Source organism: Centrocercus urophasianus, unplaced genomic scaffold, assembly GCF_019232065.1.
Source record: "Centrocercus urophasianus isolate 14NV4802_14NV808 unplaced genomic scaffold, USGS_Curo_1.0 seq_17, whole genome shotgun sequence".
Taxonomy (NCBI): domain Eukaryota; kingdom Metazoa; phylum Chordata; class Aves; order Galliformes; family Phasianidae; genus Centrocercus; species Centrocercus urophasianus.
Genome location: NW_024884722.1, coordinates 13,302,510 through 13,322,582, shown reverse-complemented (window position 1 = coordinate 13,322,582; position 20,073 = coordinate 13,302,510). Strand labels below are relative to the sequence as shown.

The 20,073-nt window shown below is 52.3% G+C and overlaps 2 protein-coding genes across 6 annotated transcripts in view; one reads left to right on the top strand and one right to left on the bottom strand.

Moving 5' to 3' along the window:
- The window catches only part of LOC122160263 (dynamin binding protein), a 29,098-nt gene extending 24,829 nt beyond the window's left edge, over positions 1 to 4,269 (top strand). For 3 of the 5 annotated variants that reach the window (XM_042818647.1, XM_042818646.1, XM_042818644.1), the window contains 8 exons: positions 212 to 342; positions 585 to 689; positions 852 to 980; positions 1,403 to 1,735; positions 1,878 to 2,060; positions 2,139 to 2,337; positions 2,432 to 2,871; positions 3,184 to 4,269. In XM_042818647.1, coding sequence (XP_042674581.1) covers positions 212 to 342; positions 585 to 689; positions 852 to 980; positions 1,403 to 1,735; positions 1,878 to 2,060; positions 2,139 to 2,337; positions 2,432 to 2,871; positions 3,184 to 3,372 — 1,709 coding nt within the window. In that variant the 3' untranslated portion in view covers positions 3,373 to 4,269. The remainder of the gene's footprint in view (positions 1 to 211; positions 343 to 584; positions 690 to 851; positions 981 to 1,402; positions 1,736 to 1,877; positions 2,061 to 2,138; positions 2,338 to 2,431; positions 2,872 to 3,183) is intronic. The other 2 variants (XM_042818649.1, XM_042818645.1) reach the window with 1 other exon arrangement.
- Positions 4,270 to 4,982: 713 nt separating this feature from the next.
- On the bottom strand, positions 4,983 to 19,078 carry ABCC2 (ATP binding cassette subfamily C member 2). Its single transcript, XM_042818650.1, has 32 exons — positions 18,951 to 19,078; positions 18,381 to 18,554; positions 17,798 to 17,923; positions 16,851 to 16,985; positions 16,302 to 16,424; positions 16,091 to 16,146; positions 15,345 to 15,576; positions 14,466 to 14,644; positions 14,149 to 14,326; positions 13,700 to 13,954; positions 13,386 to 13,451; positions 13,169 to 13,306; positions 12,861 to 13,007; positions 12,504 to 12,588; positions 12,169 to 12,235; positions 11,869 to 11,995; positions 11,517 to 11,693; positions 11,230 to 11,397; positions 10,750 to 10,936; positions 10,516 to 10,648; positions 10,067 to 10,172; positions 9,600 to 9,819; positions 9,232 to 9,386; positions 8,477 to 8,632; positions 8,176 to 8,375; positions 7,585 to 7,711; positions 7,208 to 7,309; positions 6,991 to 7,134; positions 6,706 to 6,864; positions 6,326 to 6,492; positions 5,998 to 6,192; positions 4,983 to 5,582 (listed from the first exon to the last, which is right to left on the bottom strand). The coding sequence occupies exons 1-32, from the start codon at positions 18,990 to 18,992 to the stop codon at positions 5,453 to 5,455; spliced, it is 4,656 nt and encodes a 1,551-aa protein (XP_042674584.1). The 5' UTR covers positions 18,993 to 19,078; the 3' UTR covers positions 4,983 to 5,452.
- Between the last annotated feature and the right edge of the window lie 995 nt (positions 19,079 to 20,073).

Here is a 20,073-nt window from a genome sequence, read left to right as displayed (position 1 = left end):
CAGAGCCAAGCAAGGGAATTACAGGTGGTCCAGTGCTGGATTTTGAGTTGATGTACAATATGACAGAATACAAAACAGTATTATGTGATACATGGAACACTTGGGATTACAGAGTCTTAGGGAAGAGGCAGCAAGGCAAGTGTTGATGAGGCACTGCAAGACACAGATGTTGTGCTGCTAAGTTTTCTAATTTCTACATCAATCTCTGTAGTGCTTAAGTACCGGAAAGGGGATGAGGATAGCCTCATGGAGAAGATCTCCAAGCTCAACTTCCACTCTATCATCAAGAAATCCAACCGTGTGAGCAGCCACCTCAAACATCTTACAGGCTTTGCACCCCAGGTAATGTGCATCAGCTGCCAAGTGCTCTTACACCCCATGACGTTTGAGGAGGTGGCGGTACCTGCTGGCTCCCTACATCCCTTTTTTGATGGGTAGTTCTGATTCAGGTCAGCAAGGCAGTGAGCTTAGGGTCTGAACCACCTGCCTCTGCTCCCTGGCTTGTAGGCAAGAGGCCCCACATCTCACACTCTGGGAGGTAGCAGAGTCCCACGTTGCCTCCCTTGAGCATTTTTCTCTCACAGCTGAAGGATGAAGCCTTTGAGGAGACAGAGAAAAATTTCCGGATGCAGGAGCGACTGATCAAGTCCTTCATCAGGGACCTTTCACTCTACCTGCAGCACGTTCGGGTGAGTCTTGATATGATGCCACTTACTACTGCTTCTGCCCTCAGCTCTGCCTGGGTGTTGGCCTCTGGAGGTCTGGGCTGCCCTAGAAGCTTGAGCCTGTTCTGGGAGCTCTGTTCTCCTGGGCAGTAAACATGGTGTGCTGACTGCTTGTCCCTGCTGCAGGAGTCGGCCTGCATGAAGGCACTAGCAGCAGTCAGCATGTGGGATCTGTGCATGGAGAAGGGCAGCGGGGACCTGGACCAGTTCCAGAAAGTGAACCGACTCATCAGCGACCAGCTGTTCTCCAACTTTGTGAGTGAGCCTGTGTCCTTGTGTGTTGAAGGCACCCCCTGGGACCCTCTCACCTATGATTGGCTGTGCAAGTGACGCAGCCTGGGAGAGGTGCAAGCACCCCTACTCATCTCTTGCCTCCTGAAAGCTTTGGTGGCTGTGGCTTTTGGTTATGCCTTGAGCATATCTGTTAGATACGCATTTGTCTTCAGCCATACTTGAAGTGTTAGAACCTTTAAGTCCTTCCTGTAGTTTTTTCCATGCTGGCACATGTCTGTAATGCATATTGGAAAGGACCTCTAGAGCTCTGGTGGGATGCTGTTGGAGTATGGACACTGTACTGTTCTGGAGAATTTGTGTACCAGAGGGTGGGCTGCTGGTGTTCTCAGTTTGACAGAAGAGAGCACCTGATCTCACCTTTTCCCTGCATCTGTACCCACCAGAAAGAGCGAACAGAGCGGCTGGTGATCTCACCCCTGAACCAGCTGCTGAGCATGTTTGTAGGGCCCCACAAGCTGGTGCAGAAACGCTTCGACAAGCTCCTCGACTTCCACAACTGCACAGAGCGAGCAGAGAAGCTGAAGGACAAGCGAACGCTGGAGGAGCTGCAGTCAGCCCGTAACAACTATGAGGCCCTCAATGCCCAGCTGCTGGATGAGCTGCCCAAGTTCTTGTACTTTGCCAAGGAGCTGTTTGCCAGCTGTGTGCGGGGCTATGCTGAGGCACACTGTGACTTCGTGCGCCTGGCTCTGGAGGAGCTGAGGCCTCTGCTGTCGGTGGGTTCCTGGATCACAGCCAGCACTCCAGACTTAGTGCAGTGCTAATCTCTGCACAGGGTTTGTCTGGTGGGGCACTGGTGTGATAGGTACATTCACCAGCAGCTTTCACCTAACTGCTCTCATCCTGCTCTGGTTCCAGTTGCTGAAGACGTCTGGCCGGGAGGGGAACCTCATTGCCATCTTCCAGGAAGAGCACAGTCGAGTCCTTCAGCAGCTCCAGGCCTTCACCTTCTTCCCAGAGTCACAGGCAGTTCCCAGGAAGCCTTTTGAGAGAAAGACCGTGGAGCGTCAGTCTGCCCGGCGGCAGCCTCTCAGTGCCTTGGTGAGTCACGTGTGACCCCATGTCAGGGCTCACTGGTGTGCTGGAACAACCACTCACACTTGCTTTGTTCCTCTGCAGCCCAGCTACATCTTGCAGTCAGATGACATCCGAGCAGCCCTCCTGGCCCGCTATCCCCCTGATAGTCTCTTCCAGGCAGATCGCAATTTCAATGCTGCCCAAGACCTGGATGTCTCACTGCTGGAGGGAGACATTGTGGGAGTCATCAAGAAGAAGGACCCCATGGGCAGCCAGAATCGCTGGCTCATAGACAATGGGGGTAGGTGGCTGCTCTCTGCCTTTGGTGCTTGCTTCATCTCTCCTCTGGTTTTCCTGATCTTTGACGTGAGCTCCTTTTTTCTCCCTCTCTGCAGTGACCAAAGGCTTTGTGTACAGCTCCTTTCTGAAGCCCTACAACCCACGCCGCAGCCAGTCTGATGTCTCAGTAGGCAGCCACTCTTCCAATGAGTCTGAGAATAGCAGCTCTTCTCCCCACAGCAGCACCACGCTGACCTTCAGCCCCAGCGGGGCGACCGTGGCCTTCGCTCATAAACCCTCCCAGGACTCTGCCTCACTGGGAGAGCTGTGCCACTCTCCACAGTCCCCCTCGGAGGTGGATTCTCCAAGCTCTGGTGACAGGACAGTCCCACTGGAGGCCAGAGTGGTGACATCTCCACACCGCTACAGCCGACCCGAGCCAGGCTACAGCCCCAGCCCTCGCAATGAGCACCCCACCAAAACGCATCTTAGGTCTGCATCCTTGGTGGAGGACAGAGACTCTGGGCTCGAGAGCGGCGAGTCAGAAGGCAACCAGGTGAGCCCTGAGGTAGCTGGGGCTTGGGGTGTGAGGGTGAGACCCTCACTTGTGTAGAGGCTGAGTCATACTCTGCAGACATGACCAGGGAGAGAAGTATGAGGTAGAGACTTGCCTGTCTCAATGAGACGTGTGCAGAACAAGGCTGTGAGTGGAGGTGGACAGATGGGGACAGCTCTGGTAGAGGCTGGGCAGGGTCTGCTGCTCTTTGGGTACACAAGCCAAAACTCAGCACGGAGTCTTGGTTCTCAGTGCACAACCTGTGCCATGTAGCACATGCTGAGTGCCTGACTGACACCTCCCTTTGCCCAGCAGGTCTACTATGCTCTCTACACCTTCAAAGGCCGAAACACAAATGAGCTGAGTGTGTCAGCTAACCAGAGACTCAGGATCCTGCAGTTTGAAGACATCACGGGCAATCAGGAGTGGTGGCTGGCAGAGGCACACGGCAAGCAGGGCTATGTGCCCTCCAGCTACATCCGGAAGACAGAATACACGTGAGGCTGGGGGGGCAGGAGGCCCCACCTTGTGCCTATCAGGACTGCCAGGGGGCCCATTGCCTCCACTGCTTGCCCCTAGGGGATAAGGCTGTGTATGAGGAAAGAAAGAAGGTGGGCTGACTGAGCAGGCACTTTGCTTAAGGGCAGGGGACAGCTGCTGTCACCCTGAGCTGTTTTATCCTCCAGCCAGGAGCAGAGTGGGGCTGTGATCCAAGGGGGAATGGCTGGACCAGTGCTGACGAGCTACTGTGGATTTAAATTGTGGAAGACTGTTGCTGAGGCCATCCTTAGCCAAACAGTGTTAAAAGCAGCCTAGAGCCTTGCGAACATGTTGTCTGTGCCTTAGCAGCAGCAGGTCCTGTCTTATTTGTGCAGGACCCCAGACTGAGGATATCTGTTCTGGCCAGAGGAAGCTGCTCTGAGGATTGCTGTGAGTAGTTCAGCTCCACAGTGAGTCCAGCCTCCAGCTGCACACACGGTGTACTGTGTCCATGTGCTTTGGTCTCCTGGAGCTGAGCTGGGGTGCCTATAAGCTCTGCTGCTAGCAGCAGCCATTAGGCACTTCCCTCCTGGACCAGCTGTAGGTTCTGAACACCATCTTGCCATGTCTTCATACTGTGTCCAGTGTCCAGGACCCCATCTTGGCTCCTCTGGAGCAAGACAAAAGGCAAAGCACTGGCTGTCCTGCAGCCTCATTTTTGTGGCCTCTGACCAGGTGTGCTTTATCTGTGCATACTGCAGGGCACTGGAGATGGTGCTTATGCTCTGGGAGGGATGCTGTGCCCTTTGCAGGGGTGCTGTGTCTTATGAAGGAAGGAAGCTCCTTTCTCTTTGGGGCAGTGTTTGTGTCCCCTGTACTGCTGCTCCATAAATAAAGGTTTGCCCTTGTACATAGGAAGAACCTGTGCAAGTGTTGGATAGAGATGGGGAATGCTTGGTGTGTGCCTGGCTTGGTATGTGAGGAGGCTGAGGGCAAAGTTCACAAAGGTCTTCATGTGGACCCTGCGGGGCCTTTTATGTTTCGGTGGTGTCCTCATGAAGATCATGGAACCATAGAATGGTTTGGGTTAGAAGGGAGCTTTAACATCATCTAGTTCCAACCTCCCTGCTATAGGCAGGGATGCCTCCCTCTAGACCAAGATAGATTGCACTGCCCTCTCTGGCTGCTGTGTTGCATGGCACAGCTGGGTTGTGGGTGGTTTGCATCCTTCCTGCCACCAGCTACTGGGAAGGGTTTTGCTCTACTCTGTCCATGCATGTACATAGCGTGCACACATTCTCCATCAGTGCTGCAGCTCTTGGCATGATGCCCAAAAAACAAAGGGTCAAGTGTTTGTCAATGATGACCAGTATGTACTATGTGTGTGGCATGTGTGCATGTTGGTGTATCGTGCATATGTGCCCACACTTCTGTGCTTATGTGGCATGCCCCAGCACAAGGGTACAATAGCCTCAGGCTATTTCGTTTGTCTCGTTCATTTGCATTGCAATCAAGGGCAGCTGCAGAGTTCCCAGAGTTCATGGCTGGTGCAGAGGCATGGGTCTATCTGTATACCCCCAACATTTATGTGCATAACCTCCGTACCACCTTCCTCCAAACACCAGCCAGGATTGAAGCTGAACTGAGTCTTATTTGGCATGCCTTAAAATCAGACTTGGAGTAGGAAGAGTAGAAACAGTTACAAGAGGTAAATAAATTATAACATTCACTTGGATTATACTGCAAATTTCATTCAGTAGTGCTGCAGCATCTCTCTGCTAGGTTCCCCTGGCATAACAAAGTACAAAAACTTGGACCCTTGGGGTGTACATGGTCTCCCTGCTTGACGTAACTTTCTTCTGCATAAGTTATGTAGCTTGAGATCCTCATGTGCACAGCTGGCAGGGTGTAGCAGCGGGTAATGGCTCAAGTCCATATGTTCTGCCCCTGCCAGCCAGAGAAGTCACTCTCTTCCCTTCACTTCACAGCTGCAGAGACAAAGTCTTGGGCAGTCCAGCTGCAAGGAGATCCAGGTGCTGGGTTGGTGAATCCCAGCAGGAGGGAGCTGCTCACACGCAAGCCGCATGCTGTTCTACTCCACCTACAGCATGGTGGTTTCTGTGTTTGTGATGCCGGCGTCCTTTGCCATTGCAGAAAAGATGCTCTGCTTCTGAAGCAGCTTGTCGGGACTGTCAAATTCCACAATCTTCCCTGCTTGCATCACCATCACCCTGGCAGTGGGCAATGAAAACACTGTTGAGCTCCAACAGTCAAAGCTGATAGTGCTGATGGCACCACTACTAGCCCCACCAACACACGTGTTGCTTCTACAGCCACACTAGACAGTTCACCTCTCAGTGAACACACAGTTCTCATCTCTGCTGGATGGTGAAATGTATTTGGTGTCAAGAATCCCTCTGTGGCCTGCTGCTGTAGAGGGTCCTAAAAACATTACCCCCACCCCCCAAAGGCATAACTAATGCATGACCATTTTTCCCCTCCTCTGTTCTGCACTCCCACAAACTGTGCATTGCTGTTCTGGGCATTGCAACCACTCTTGCACCTCTGGCTGCATCCTTGCATCTGCTACTGGCTGCCTCTCCCTACCCCAGTAGCCCTGAGCCCCATTCCTGTGCCTTATGGTACCTGTTGCTGTCCATGATGGTGTGGAGGCGGTGGGCAATGGTCAGGACAGTGCAGTCAGCAAAAGCGCTCCGGATTGTTGTCTGGATTAAGTGATCAGTTTCTAGATCCACAGCTGCTGTTGCTTCATCCAGGATGAGGATCTTGGCTTTGCGGAGAAGGGCCCGGGCCAGACACAAAAGCTGTCTCTGCCCAACACTGGGAGGAGGTAGGGGATGTGAGTTACCAGGTAAACAGAGGGTGCCTGTCTCAGCCCCTCACCCCACCACAGCCCCCTCCTAGACCCTGGAGAAGGGCAGGGAGCAGGACATGCTTCAGTTCCTTTGCTCACCTCAGGTTTTCCCCTCCCTCGCTCACGATGTGTTGCAGCCTCTCAGGAATTCCTTGCACATATGCCTTCAGGTGAGCTAGCTCGAGGGCCTTCCACACCTCCTCATCAGTGTACTGGTCAAAGGGGTCCAGGTTCATCCGCAGGGTGCCAGTGAAGAGCACAGGGTCCTGCCAGGGACAGCACAGAGTGTTTGCACCTATTGTGGCCATTCAACAAGGCTGAATGTTTGCCCTGCAGCCTGCCCCTGGGCAGGGAGGTGATGATGATGAAGAGTGCTTGGAGTGGGATCCCTGCAGCACCCAGGGAGGTGCGAAGGGCCATGGCATGCCCAGGGCAGAGCTGTGAAGATGTGGGGTGCAGAAAAGCTGGAATTGGCTCACCTGAGGGATGATGGTGAGGTTCTGGCGCAGGTCATGCAAGCCAATGGTCGCTATGTCCAATCCATCAATGATGATCTTTCCCCCAGCAGCCTCCAGAATACGGAAGAGGCAGTTGGTGAGAGAGGATTTTCCAGCCCCCGTCCGGCCCACAACTCCAACCTGTGAAGCAGATGTTTAGATCACCTAACAGGGCTGGAAATAACTGAGTGAGCACTCTTATCTCCACCTGGTGGGCCTTCTCCAAGCCACAAAGAAAGGGTGCAGTGCAGGCAAAGAGGTCCTCACCTTCTCAGTACTCCCAATATTGCAGGTGATCCCATGAAGAACCAGTTCCAGTTCAGGTCGGTACCGAACTTCGTAATTCACAAACTGGATCTCGCCTCTGCTGGGCCAGCCGTGGGGTGGGCGCTTGTCTGTCACCCATGGAGCCTAGGGCACAGGAAAATTAGGGGGCTGCACCAAGCTGTGCAGCAGGTGTTGGCCCACAACCTGCTCTCCTCACCTCTCTCTTGACCTTCATGTACTCGTGCACCCGCTCTACAGCCACAATATTTGTCTCCAGCTCTGAAGTCGTCCGCACCAGCCAGTTCAGTGTCTGGGTCACCTGCACAGCAGAGCCACACAGCTCAGTGGGACCAGGGAACAACCACCTTTTGTTGAGAGTTTATCGAGAACACGCTCCTCCCCACAGCAGCAAGCATCCCCGTTACATGTGGATGCGTGTTCCCCTGGCTGTAATCCCCGGATGATCACTCTCTCTATCAGACATTCCCGCTAATCCCCTCTCCACACACTGCAGATGAATGTGGGGCAGCATCATGCAGCCAGCCCAGAGCCATCAGCCCAAGAACTTAACTGAAGAAACTTTCACTGACTCACGTTGAGGGCAGAGGAGATGGAGAGACCCACAATGCCGCCTTCCAAAGAGTTTTTTGAAATTACAGCCAGAAGTGCAGAAAAGAAGACCACCAGGCTCCCAACAAACTCCAGACGGATGGCCAGCCATCTGTAATGGGAGAGCACAGCCCCAGCACAGGGCCAACCAGTGAGACCAGCATCTCATCAGTGTTGAACTCAGTACCATATGCCAGCACCAGGCAATGCCCCATCACACTCCTACGTGGCCTGGAGCATTGGCATCTTCCCAGGACCCACCCTTGACAGCACAGTTCGCTCCACCTAGGCTCTGGATACTTCACTGGAGCTTTCAAAATCACCCTAAGAAGCCTCCTTCCACAGACGGTGGCCCTATCCGAAGCTCTCCCAATTCCTACACAGACCCTCAGAGCACGTCCTGATTGAGCTGCAGGTGTCCCTGTTCATTGCAGCGGAGTTAGACTAGATGAGTTCTAAGTGTCCCTTCCAACTCAAATGATTCTATGATTGTGATTATGAAGGAGGACTTGAGCATCTCCAGAACATCTCCCAGGAGCTGGATGCAGAGTGCTGTGGCATAAGGAGCAAACTCACCTATTTGAGACTATCCAGGAATAAACAGTTTTTTGGTTGATGTCCATTATCTTCTCATTTTGCTGCAGGAACCGCTGTTGATGTCCATAGGACCGGATGACGGAAAGGCCTGACACTGTCTCACCAAAGTGGGAGTAGATGGGAGACCTGCTGACGGAGTCTAGGCGCCGCAGCTGGCGCGACGTGGAGATGTAGAAGCGCTGAAATGAGGGGACAGCTCGGTTACCAACACAAAGCCCAGCAGTGACAGGGACACTGCTCCAGGCAGGGCAAGAGCTGCTCTCGGGCCCCAGCTACTCACCAGCACAAAGTAGTAGAAGATGCCCAAGGGAACAGTAACAACAAGGAAGAATGGGGTGGCCAAGGCGATCATGAGCAATGTGCTAATGATACCCATGAAACAGTTGAGCCAAGTGCGGAAGGACGCGGGAATGGTCTCGTCTATTGTGAAGATGTCCTGTGGTGTAAAAAGAAGCAGGGAGAAGCAGTCAGTGACTCCAGAGAGAGGAAGAAACCCAGAGGCTCCACACATACAGGATACCTATGCACCCATACTTTAACACAGTACAAAAAATTTGAGAAAATATTGGATCAAACTGTACTGATGTAAATGTCACAGCCTCATTTAGGGCCACAGATCCTAGCTTGGGTACAGCTTAATTAATGGAGAAGATTCCAATAATAAGACTTTACAAAGTAATTTACATTGACTGTATTATTTTGTTTGGCCCTCTCGTTGTCTCAGGACAGCTCTAGGCTCCTGCCTCTCTCTGTAATGTACTCTGAACCCTCTTCAGTTTTTCTACATCCCTATTGGCCAGGTGGCCCCAAAACAGGACTCAGCATCCAGCTGTGGCCTCTCTTGCACTGAGCAGATGAGATATAATCCCCTGTAATTTGCTGGCCACTCATTCTCAAATATACAGCCCAAGATGTGGTTTAACCTCATGGTGAGCCATGCATTCATCATACCCTTCTGCTCTACAGAACATGGCACCACTCAACACCCGCCAGACCTGCCAGAACACCTTCCACATGTAGGGGCTGTTCTCCTACCTTGGCAAACCTGTTCACAATGCGGCCAGTGGGAGTCGTGTCAAAAAAGCTCATGGGAACACGTAGGATGTTACTGAGAAGCTGCTTGTGCAGAATCCGGGAGGCTCGCATGGCACCATAAGAAGACAGGATGGTTGCAAGGAACAGGAAGAGAGCTGCAAGGAGAGCACAGAGCGGTCAACCCCAGATCACGTGTGACACTGGCCCCAGGCAGTCATGGGACACATGGAACAATGAAGTTGTGCAGTATCCCACTGTGACATCCTGCATCCCACCTCCTCGCCATGCCACAGTAACTGCATCCCACCAGCCTTATCCCTGCTGGATCACACCACTGAGTGAGCAGCACCCTGTGTCCCTGCACTCACCCTGTGAAATCCCCAGTGCCCCAAAGACGCCGATCCGCAGGTCTCGCTGCTGCACAGGGTAGGTCTCGTTCTGGTAGCGCTCAGCATCATCGGTCCAGGCACTGAGCCACAGGTTGGTCCCCACATAGGCAGTGTAGTTTCCCACAAAGCCCATGGCAACTAAGAAGGAAAAGCCGAAACCAACAGCACGGAGGTACTGCTGGTACATGGAGAACTTCACCTGTGGAGAAGTTCAGCCCGTTATCACTGCCCAGCAAATCACAGCCAGTGACACCCAACACAACGTTAGACTTGCTGCCCTCAGTCCTCCCTCCACCATACTGCACTGTCAGGGACCTTGGACACCAGCTCCATGCAGTGCTGTGTTCTGGCTGCAGTGGGGCCACTGGAAGCTGGCACTGGCTTCTCTTGGCAAGAGTCAAGGTCAGTACAGAGTGCTCCTCTGCCTCCTTCTCCTTCTTCCTCACCTTGCCAATTTCCACAGCTTCCTTCTCAATCAGCTTCTGGCCCTTTATGTTCTTGACGAGCTCCTCCTGGACCTTCTTCACAGAAGTGGTGCTCCGTGTACTGATGCTGTGGGAAGGTGATGGGCACTGTTAGTACCAGGGTGCTGCTCTGGAGGTCCTGCTCTGCGGTTGCATCCCACATAGCACTGGGACACCAGTGCTGGAGCTCTCTGGGATGAATGTCCTTACACAGGCAGCTTTGAACAAGCTTTGTGAAAGACCACAGGGTCACAGCAAGGCAAGTAAAAGCAAGATCAGATGTTCCTGACCCAGCATTAGTTAGGGTTAGAAGCAGCAAGGAAGATTTCCATCCCCTTCTGTGCAGGAATCTCCCAGTGAAGCCCCCTGATCTCCTAAAAAGTAATGCAGGAAGCAGGTGAGAGAACAGAGAGCTCTGGCTGAGTCCCCACCTGCGGGTGAACTCTTTGCGAAGGATGCTGGCCTCTCGCTTCAGCGTCATGGTCACCACATCATCAGGCCCCTCCTCCACAAAAGGCTCCATACCTTCATCCCCCTGCTCTTCAATCCCATCTAAACCAACAGCTACAGACATGGGAATGAAAGACAGACCAATGAATAGCATCTTGGAGCTTTCAGAACCTCAAGACACACACATCCCCTATACCCAGTAGCATTCCCAGTACCTGCAGTAGTTTCCTCTGCAGCATCCTCCTCCTGGCTACCATATGAGTTCAGGAACTGGGCGAAGGCTCCCCTGTTTGCAAGCAGGGTGCTGTAGGAACCATGTTCAGACACTGCTCCTGCCACCAGCACCACGATGTTATCAACCTGGGGCAGGAAACTGATACTGTGCGTCACCAAGATCCGTGTCTGCAATAAAGTGGCACTGTTGTTGGAGGGCGGTGGAATCAGAACACCTCTTGCACCCCAAGCTTTGGGCTGACCTCTGCTTGAGGACCTCTCTGCTCATCACCACCTGGCCATGGGTACACAGGGCACCCTTCCCTCCTCCACATCCCTCTAGGACTCTCTTACCTACTCAAAAGCCACAGGATCCCTTCTCTGTCCCAAGCAGAGGAGGGGCATCCCAGGAGGATGGGCATCACAGTACCAGAGACATTTCTGCCTGGCCGTGTCTCAGGAAGGAGGGCACAAGCGCTCACCTTGTTTTGCAGCAGCCCTTTAGGTCCCAGCACGTGCTCAAAGAGGTGCTTGCCAACATGCGCATCCACAGCAGAGAGGGGGTCATCCAGGATGTAGATGTCAGCATCACTGTACACAGCCCTGGCCAGGCTGACTCGCTGCTTCTGGCCCCCACTCAGGTTAATGCCCTGAATGAAAAGGAACCCCCATGAGCCCCAAGCTGCCACAGGGTGCCGGCCCTTCTCTCTGCCATGTGTGTTCGCCACATATTTGTTTATCCCCATTGCGCAGTGCCCAAGACTGATACCTTCTCTCCAATCTCTGTCTGGTCGCCTGCAGGTAGTAGCTCCAGGTCTGGAAGGAGGGCACAGGCCTTGATGACCTTCTGATATCTAGCTTCATCCAGCTCTGATCCAAAAAGGATATTGTCTTTCAGCGTGGCATTCTGGATCCAGGCCTGCTGGGGGACATAGGCCAGGGAGCCCTAGGAGAGAGACAGAAGAACAGGGTAATCACCAGAGCATCAGCCCAAACAAGACCACCTCACACCTCTCAGAACTACCGTGGTCCCTCACCTGGGGGGTCGCATGGTCACCCAGTGCCTGCCCCATGCCTATTTGTGAGCCCCACAGCCCCTGGCACAAGCCAGCCACTCTCACCTGAATATTGATGTGTCCTTTGATATTCTCCATCTCCCCCAGCATGGCAGATACCAGCGAAGACTTCCCTGAGCCCACAGCCCCGACCACAGCCACCAAGCTCCCAGGTTTGATGTCCAGGTTGACACTGCAAGACAGGAGAGCCCAGTGAGCAGCATGTCTCTTGCAAAGGACCCACACAGAGCAGAACACAGCTGGGGGTTCACCATGACTGGCACTGTAAAGAGACGACTGCCTTGCCCAATTAAAAGCTTAGAGGGAGAGGGACCCATCAGGCCCTATATGGCACATGGCACTTACTCTCTTATTGCAGCATTCCCATCCTGCTCCCAGGTAAATGTGGCCTCCGAGAAGCGCACAGCACTGCCTGTCAGCAAAGAGATGCACCTCAGGGCTGAGAAAGTGCAAGCCAGCTTCATCCCTTGTGATTGGATTGGGCATCCCAAACCAACCAGTCTGCACCACCCCCAAAATCTTCCATGCGTCCTTCACCTGGCTCTGCTCAGCTCCTGCCTGCACAGATCCACTTCTGAAATGTCCTATGGCCCCCAGCATATCATGATCTGCTTGCTGCTTGCTGGCGCAAGGTGAGGCCAGCCAATAACCCACAGGGACTAAGCCAGAGCTTTACCTACCTGGGATGGAGTCATGGTGAATAGCTGAGGTGTCCAGATCCTCTCCACCCAGGTACCGTTCCAGCCTCGCCTTTGAGACATTGGTCTGCCATGGCAGAAAGAGGATGGCATGAGGCACAGCTGGGCGTGCTTACAAGAGCCCCCTAAGCAGAGCACCCCATACACTGCCTACACTCAAGCATCGTCCTCCACCTCTGAGCCCTAACCCTGTGTCACACAGGCAAGTCCCATTCCACCCTACTGCCAAAAGAGCTCTGTGCACTGATACTTGGGTGCCCAAGGCCCAGAACAATTACACATCTGAACCCCATGTGCTGGCTCAGACAGAGGTATCAGGCAGTCTTCCTGAGGGCTGACCTGCACTAAGGAAGAGAGAACCAAGGGCAGCATGGCCATGGGGAAGCGTAGCACATTGAAAAGGGAGATGGAGGTAAAGGCTTTCTGTGCATCCAGGACGTTGTTCTCATCCACCAGTACGTACAAAGCAAAACTGGCCAAGGAGACCTAGGACAGAGAAAGCCACCATTAGTGTGGTTGTGTGCAGCCCAGGTCATTTGCTTCCCCTCACTTCATGCTGAAGGTTCCCCATTTTTCCCATCCCCTTGGTCCCAACCCAACCCCAGCTGTCAGGAAAGCGCAGCTCTCCCCAGCCTGCTGGCACTCACCAGGAAGGGGGCACATGAGAACACGAAGATAGAAACTGACTGCAGGTAAGAGAACTTCAGCAAGTTCTTCAATTCACATCCTCGAATCTCATTGATTCGCTTCTCAAATGAGGGCTCCCAGGCAAAAAGCTTCAAGATCTGTGAAATAACCAGAGTGAGCTGGTGCTGGCCTCACTGGAATGCCCATCTTCCAGGGAGTCCACACTCTACTACTCACCTTGATTCCACTGAGGACTTCACTCATTATTTTCATGCGCTCATCCTTGTTCTTCATGTTCTTTATCTACAAACAGAAGAGCCAGAGGTCATGGCTACACCTCAACCAGACAGAGCTCACTCTTGAGAATGCACCTGGGCTGCCCTTGGGAAGAGAAGGGAAGGCTCCAGGACCCGGGAAGACACCCTATGAGTCTGGATGACCACCCCAGCCCAAATCAGACCCAGTCTGGGAAAGATCTGCAGCATAACAAGGAATGCTATGGGAGCAGGAAGAAAAACAACAACAGGGAAAACCTTTCTCCCACCACTGACCTGTATGTGTTTGGACTTGTTGACCAGGAATGCATTTATGGGGATGAGCAGCACCATGACTGCAAGGCCAGCCAGGACAGAGGGGCCCAGCTCTCCCCAGAGGAAGACAATGGACAAGATAATTTGCAAGGGTGATGACCAGAGCTGGTGAACAAAGTTGGCCATGTCCATGAATCTTTGGGCATCAGCTGACATCAGGTTCACAGTCTCTCCCACTGTAGACTCTTTGCGAGTGGCACTGGACATGGTGAGCGCCTGGAGAGAGAAACTGTGGTCAATGCAAACCTTATGGGAGCAGAACTGGGAACCAGCACGGCACACTGAAACTGCTCCTCAGATCTGGTAACTATCAGTTGTGCTGTTTGCCCCAGGCTGATGGGAAGAGATGCTGGAATTCCCAGCCCAGCTAGGAGAAAGCCAGCTGGGGATGGTGACAGAGCCATACCTACCTTCTTGTAAATAGCAGCAATGAGGCTGGCACGCACATTTGTGCCAAGCTGGAAGCACAGGTTGAAGTACTGCTGCAGGCAGAAGGACTGGAGTATCGCGGTCAGGAAGAGCAGGACGCTGTACAGGTACCCCTCCCAGGCATAGGCCTCCGCATCTGACACAAAGGCGATCAGCAGCCTGAGGGGCAGAGAGGCCATGAGCAACCCACCCATGGAGACAGACCCAACAGGGTGCTCCAAACCAACACAGGCAGTTGGGTGCTGAGCACACAGGGAGGTGGTGGGGCTGGGGGCAAGGCTGGGATGGTGTGACTCACTTCAGCAGCTGGGGGCTGACAAACACAAGCATATCATGTACCAATTTGAAAGCCACCGACATCATAAGGTTTTGCAAGAAGGTCTTAAAGAGGACTTTAATCAGCCACTTCTTGGGGTAATCCTTGTGAGAGGAATCCCCTTTACCTCTCTTTTTCTTCTTCTTTGGCTGCTTCTCCTCCTAGAGGAGAAAATGAAGAAATAAATGAGCAGGTCCTATGGCTTTTGGCACCTGAAAGGATGCTTCCAGGGCAGCTACATAACCCCCAGATTAGGTGTCCTGAATGAAGCCCAGGCGTTAACTCCTGTCATATTATCTATCTATATTATGGATAAATTATAGAAAAATTCCTTCTCAGAAAGAGTGGTGATGCACTGGCACAGGCTGCCCAGAGAGGTGTTGGAGTCACGATTGCTAGAGGCGTTGAAGGAATGTGGAGAAGTGGCACTAAGGGACATGGTTAGTGGGCAGGGTGGGGATGGGTTGATGGCCAGACTGAATGATCTTAGAAGTCTCTTCCAACCTGAATGATTCTGTGATTCTCTCTCAATTCAGAGTGATTTTCACTCAGACCTGGGAGATATCTGGGACAGGGAAATACAGAGACAGGGAAGCTGCTTGTACTGCAGCCTTGAGGGATGGTTCCTGTTCTTCTGCAGGGCATAAGGATGGAGAATTTCTTGGTATCTCAAAAAATAAGGATCTGCTGAGGATGGGAAAGACCTTGCCACAGGATTCCCCATCTTTGTCCATGGCCCTGAAGAATCAGAGTCGGAAAACTCAGCACCGGGGGCTGTAAGGAGATGAGGTGACCCTACTCAACAAGGCTGGGCTTAGATCTCTGCATCTCATGCAAGGCCACACGTGGGAAGGGATTTACCAGCACCAGGATGTCCTGGCTCTGGGCCTTGCTCATCCCATTCATGTGCTCTGTGTCACGTTCCCGGCGTCTTTTCTTGCGTTTCCGTTTCTCCAATTCTGCTTGGGCCTTCCTCAATTCAGTCTTCATGTTCTTCTCAAAAGTAGCATATAAGGCCTGTATCCTGTCTTCATCTTTCAATTCCCAGACATCTTCGATTTCCAAGGGCTTTCGATGGCCCTTGTAAACCATCCTGTAGGGCAGAGAGATCTCTCCCTAGCAAGTCTCCAACACTGAGTCTGTAGGAAGGTCCTTACTGCAAATGCAGAGCTTTCGGAGTCTGGTTCCTAAAAGAGGGAGAGCTACAAACCGAGCTTCCTGCAGTTCAAGCCCCAATTTGTGTTCACAGCCTATTGTGGCTGAAGTTCCCATGCAACTTTCATGCCACGTGGCAGAGCCATGACAGATCACTGCTACCTGCAGGCTGGGCCTAATGCACCAGGGACCAGTGCACAGCAGCTTGGGTGTCCAAGCTCAGGCTGCATAGACTGCACTGATTCTCCTTGGCCAGCTCTTGGATGGGGCCCTTGGCACTGATCTATTGGGTAGCAGCCAGCCCACAGCAAGGAGTTGGAACTGGATGGACTTTATGGTTCCTTCCAACCCAACCATTCTGTGATTCTATGCTGTGATGCTATGGCTCATAGCAGCCTGTGCAGCTCAGCCCTGAGGTCTCCCTGCATTTTGCCACCCATAGTCCTGCTCACCTGCTGTACCACTCGAAGGTGATGGAACTCAGGATGGAGGCTGTCACCCCTGGGTTCTAGAGTGCAAAGGAAAGAGAAGTGAGTACTGAGGCACTGCAGGTGCTAAGATGAAATTGACAAGAACTGACCAGCTCCTGCAGCCTCCAGCTCTTCTTGTGCTCCTTGCTCACGCCTTCCCAGCACCCTCACCCACCCTGCATGCACTTCATACCTTCTTTGCAAATTCCTTTGCTTCTGGGGAGATATCTGAGAAGCCTGAGACAATAAAGAGCAGCAGCTGGAGCCCATAGGAGATGAAGAAGAGGACAAACCGTGGTACATCCGAGATGGGATCCTGTGGGAAAGAGCCCAGGGTGACTGCTGGGTCTTGTCTCAAGGCCACCTGGCCCTCAGAAACAGCATTCAAACTAACAGAGCAGTTGCAGAACTCTGTGTCCTCTCTCAGCTTCCCTTCACCATCCCTCTTTCCTTCTCCCCCGCTCCTCCCAGATGTCCATAAGGGGAGAAATTTGTCCTGGTTTTCTCATGCTTCCTCAAAGGGAGAGGGTGAATTTAAAAGGCTATTCCTCTTCCAGTTCCCAAGGTCCATATGGCAGCTGGGACCTCAGTGATACCACTGAGAGCTTGTCAAGGGCTGAGATCCATAAGGAACTCGATGATCCTTATGGGGTAATACCTCAGGGTCTTCTATGATCCTATTACTTTCTTTGGGGACTGAACAATGCTGTGGGGAAATACACAGCTCCTTGGCAAACCCAACCTGCAGTGCTCTCCGGACAAGGGACTGGAACGGCAGGATCCCACAGAGCAGTGACAGGATCCAGAAGCAGAACAGTACCACCGAGTCTCTGCGCAAACAGAAGCTCCGTGCATAGTGGATCAGAAGCACCAAGATCTGGAAGAAAAACCATCATTGAGGTTCGGGCAGGGCAGTAGGACAAGCTCTGCCCTTCAAACACGCCTTTGGGGTGGGTACATGTACCCAGGCACTGGCACATGTGGTCTTTGTGAGTCCTACAGAAGCTTCAGAGTTCATCACACAGGGCAAAGGTTTATTTCAGGGAGACATCATATCAAAATGCTCATAGGAAAAACAAGGTCTGAAGGCACCCCAGCATTATGCTTTAGCTGTTCTCACCCCAGGTTCTTGGCCATGCTGTAAAGAGCAGGCATAAAGCAATGTTCTAGCTCCTGAACATCACTCCAAGCCTGATATTACGCAGGTCAGAGACCCATGGTTAACAATATCTCCTAAACTTTGCACATAAATTCAACTGATAAAATAGTAACCGTTAGCAAATTGTTATGTTTGCTTCTAAGTGCAGCTCCTAAGTTTTATGGCTTTATTAAGCCTGTTAGATTGGCCGATAACTTCTACAAAATATCTGCTACCTGTGCATGTGTTCCCCTGCACACGCAGCTCCTATGCCCTCAGTTTTCTAGACCAATCTCACATATCTTCATTCACAAATCCAATCTCTAATCACAGATCTCCTCTGCCTCAGAATTCTATGGCACTTCTCAACTCTTCCTTCCCACAGAATTCCCGCAGATACTCAGTGCTGCCCCATCCCCATCTCCCAGGTTGCTCTTCTGCAGAAGCAGTCTGCCTCCATCCCTGTGCTATGGAAGCTTTCTGCAACTCAGGCCTGCCATCTCACACCATCTCTTTGGTGACACTCAGCACGTTGTCCCGCTGACGCTTACCCAGGTAACGATGTATAGGCTGGGGTTGGTGTACCAGACAGCTGGCAGGGAGTTCTGCCCTGTGCCCTCTGTAACTGCCAAGACCAACTCTGCCACAGCTGTCATCAACAGCAACGTAGCCAGCACCTGTGAGGAGAGGAGGGCAGTTGTGAGGAGAGACCCAGCGCCCTGTGCACTGGAAACCAGTGGGAAACAATGCGACTGGATATAAAAGCACTAAGCCCTGTAGATCACCGCACCCTTTCCAACCCAAACCTGGTGCAAAGAGCTTTCTTGTGCCCTTCCATGGGAGCACTGCCATCATTTTAACCTTGGAACACACAAGCACATAATATCAGAGGCTGCAATGCACACCTAAGACCTCCCTGCTGGAGCGTCCCAGCCATGTGGTGCCCTCTGTCCCAGCTATGCATCATCATGGGCTTCCTTCTGGCTTTTCCATCACAGTGCTTCTTCTCTCCTACACTTTTCATCTGTTCATTCTTCACCCAACTACCCAACTCCAGCTTAGAAGCTTTCTACACACCACCACTCAACCCAGGCTGCTCCTGCCGGCTTCTGTGGCCCCTCCGCCCCACACTACCTGTTTGATGATGTAGAGTTTGGTCAGAGATGCTTTCTTGGATTTAGATTTGCACAAGGGAAGGAGCTGCCATGGAGCGAAAACCCAGAGGAAGCCAAGAGGGATCCAGACCAGCACTGTCTGCTGGAAGCACACCGGGAGGTCAGCATCTGAGCGAGCGAGGAAGGAGTCATTCTGGGGACAAAAATAGACAGTCAGATCATAGAACCATAGAATCATAGAGTATCCTGTTGGAAGTTGGAAGGGATCTACAAGAACCATTGAGCCCAACCATTGGCTCCACAAAGGGCCACCCAACAATCAGACCTTATGTCTGAGAGCACTGTCCTGACATGTCCTGAACTCCAGCAGCCTGCAGCTGTGCCCACTGCCCTTTGGTGAAGAACCTTTTCCTAGCACCCAACCTGACTGTCCCCCGAAGTCACTCAGGGTCGCTCAGCCCTCACCTGACTCACAGCACCAGCACTCTGATAGCTCCTATCCCTCCTGTTTCCACTCCACTCAGTGCCCACCATCCTCACTTACTGCCCACCAAGCACCCTACCCCAACAGGCCAACACAGCCACTCACCCAGAAGACAGACCCGCAGAACTCCTCCAAGGCTGCTGACATGGCTGGGGTGGACAGAGCCAGCAGCTCCTTCTCTCACTCTGTTCAGCTGTGAGAGTCCTGGGTGGATGCTTGGAATAAAAGTCCATACACACCCTTGGCCGCTGTCGGGATTAAATCCTAATGGCATACAGTTAATTGTTAACTTGGTGTGCAATTCTGAAAGCAAACCAGTGACCAAAAGGGCCTTGGAAAACCAGGAGTTCCAAAGAAGGGAGGAGATGGAGGCTCAGAGAAGAGATGGAAGGGAAACTGCTGTCACAGACTCCCTTCATCATATGGCCATTGCTTGAAAAATTACACAGCCTTCATCAGTGTATACTGAGATAGGTGTATGATCCCACAAAAGACAACCTGTGTTGGTGAAGTACATCTTTCCTCCGCTGGGACCACCCCAGCAGCAACTCCCCAGTACCCATGTGACCAGAGAGCCACACCTGGAGCAAGACTGACCCTAAACCATCATCCTGCTACTTTGGGAGGTGGGGGCTGGAACGGATGGGTCTATCCTAAAACAGAATTTGCTTTGTCTCACAGGATTTCAAGGAGCATTAGGTAAAAGGGGAGGGTGCACAGACCAGAAGAATTCTGCTGTTTCATTGTTCAGTGTTTGGCTCAAGAGTCAAGGGTGATACAATGACTAATTTCATAGAAACAAGCCCCTTGTCATCAATTGCAGAGGAAGGTCCAACGTCTAACCTGCTGGTTAATTATTATTGCCTTGTCTGATTAAATCCTCTTCTTTTTTTGGTAAACAAAGCTGTCCCCAGTACTATGTCCTCCAGCCAGCACCAATACACTGCTGAGGAGAGCAGCAATCTCTATTAGATAGAAGATCACAGAATGGAGCAGCCACTCCCTCGGGTTCTTTTCAGTTCAAAGTGCTGATGTAATTTCTGAACTGTGGGGTGCTATGAACACGTTCCTGTCTTCACCTTGTGGTTCACACCATGGTCTTTCCCATCCCTCTACCCCACAGCCCCGCCTTCTGAGCTGAACAAAGCCTCATACGTATTGTACCTAGGCTGCACCTAAATCCTACCTTTCTTTTTTCCAGCTTATTTTTGTACAGTAGCTGAGATCC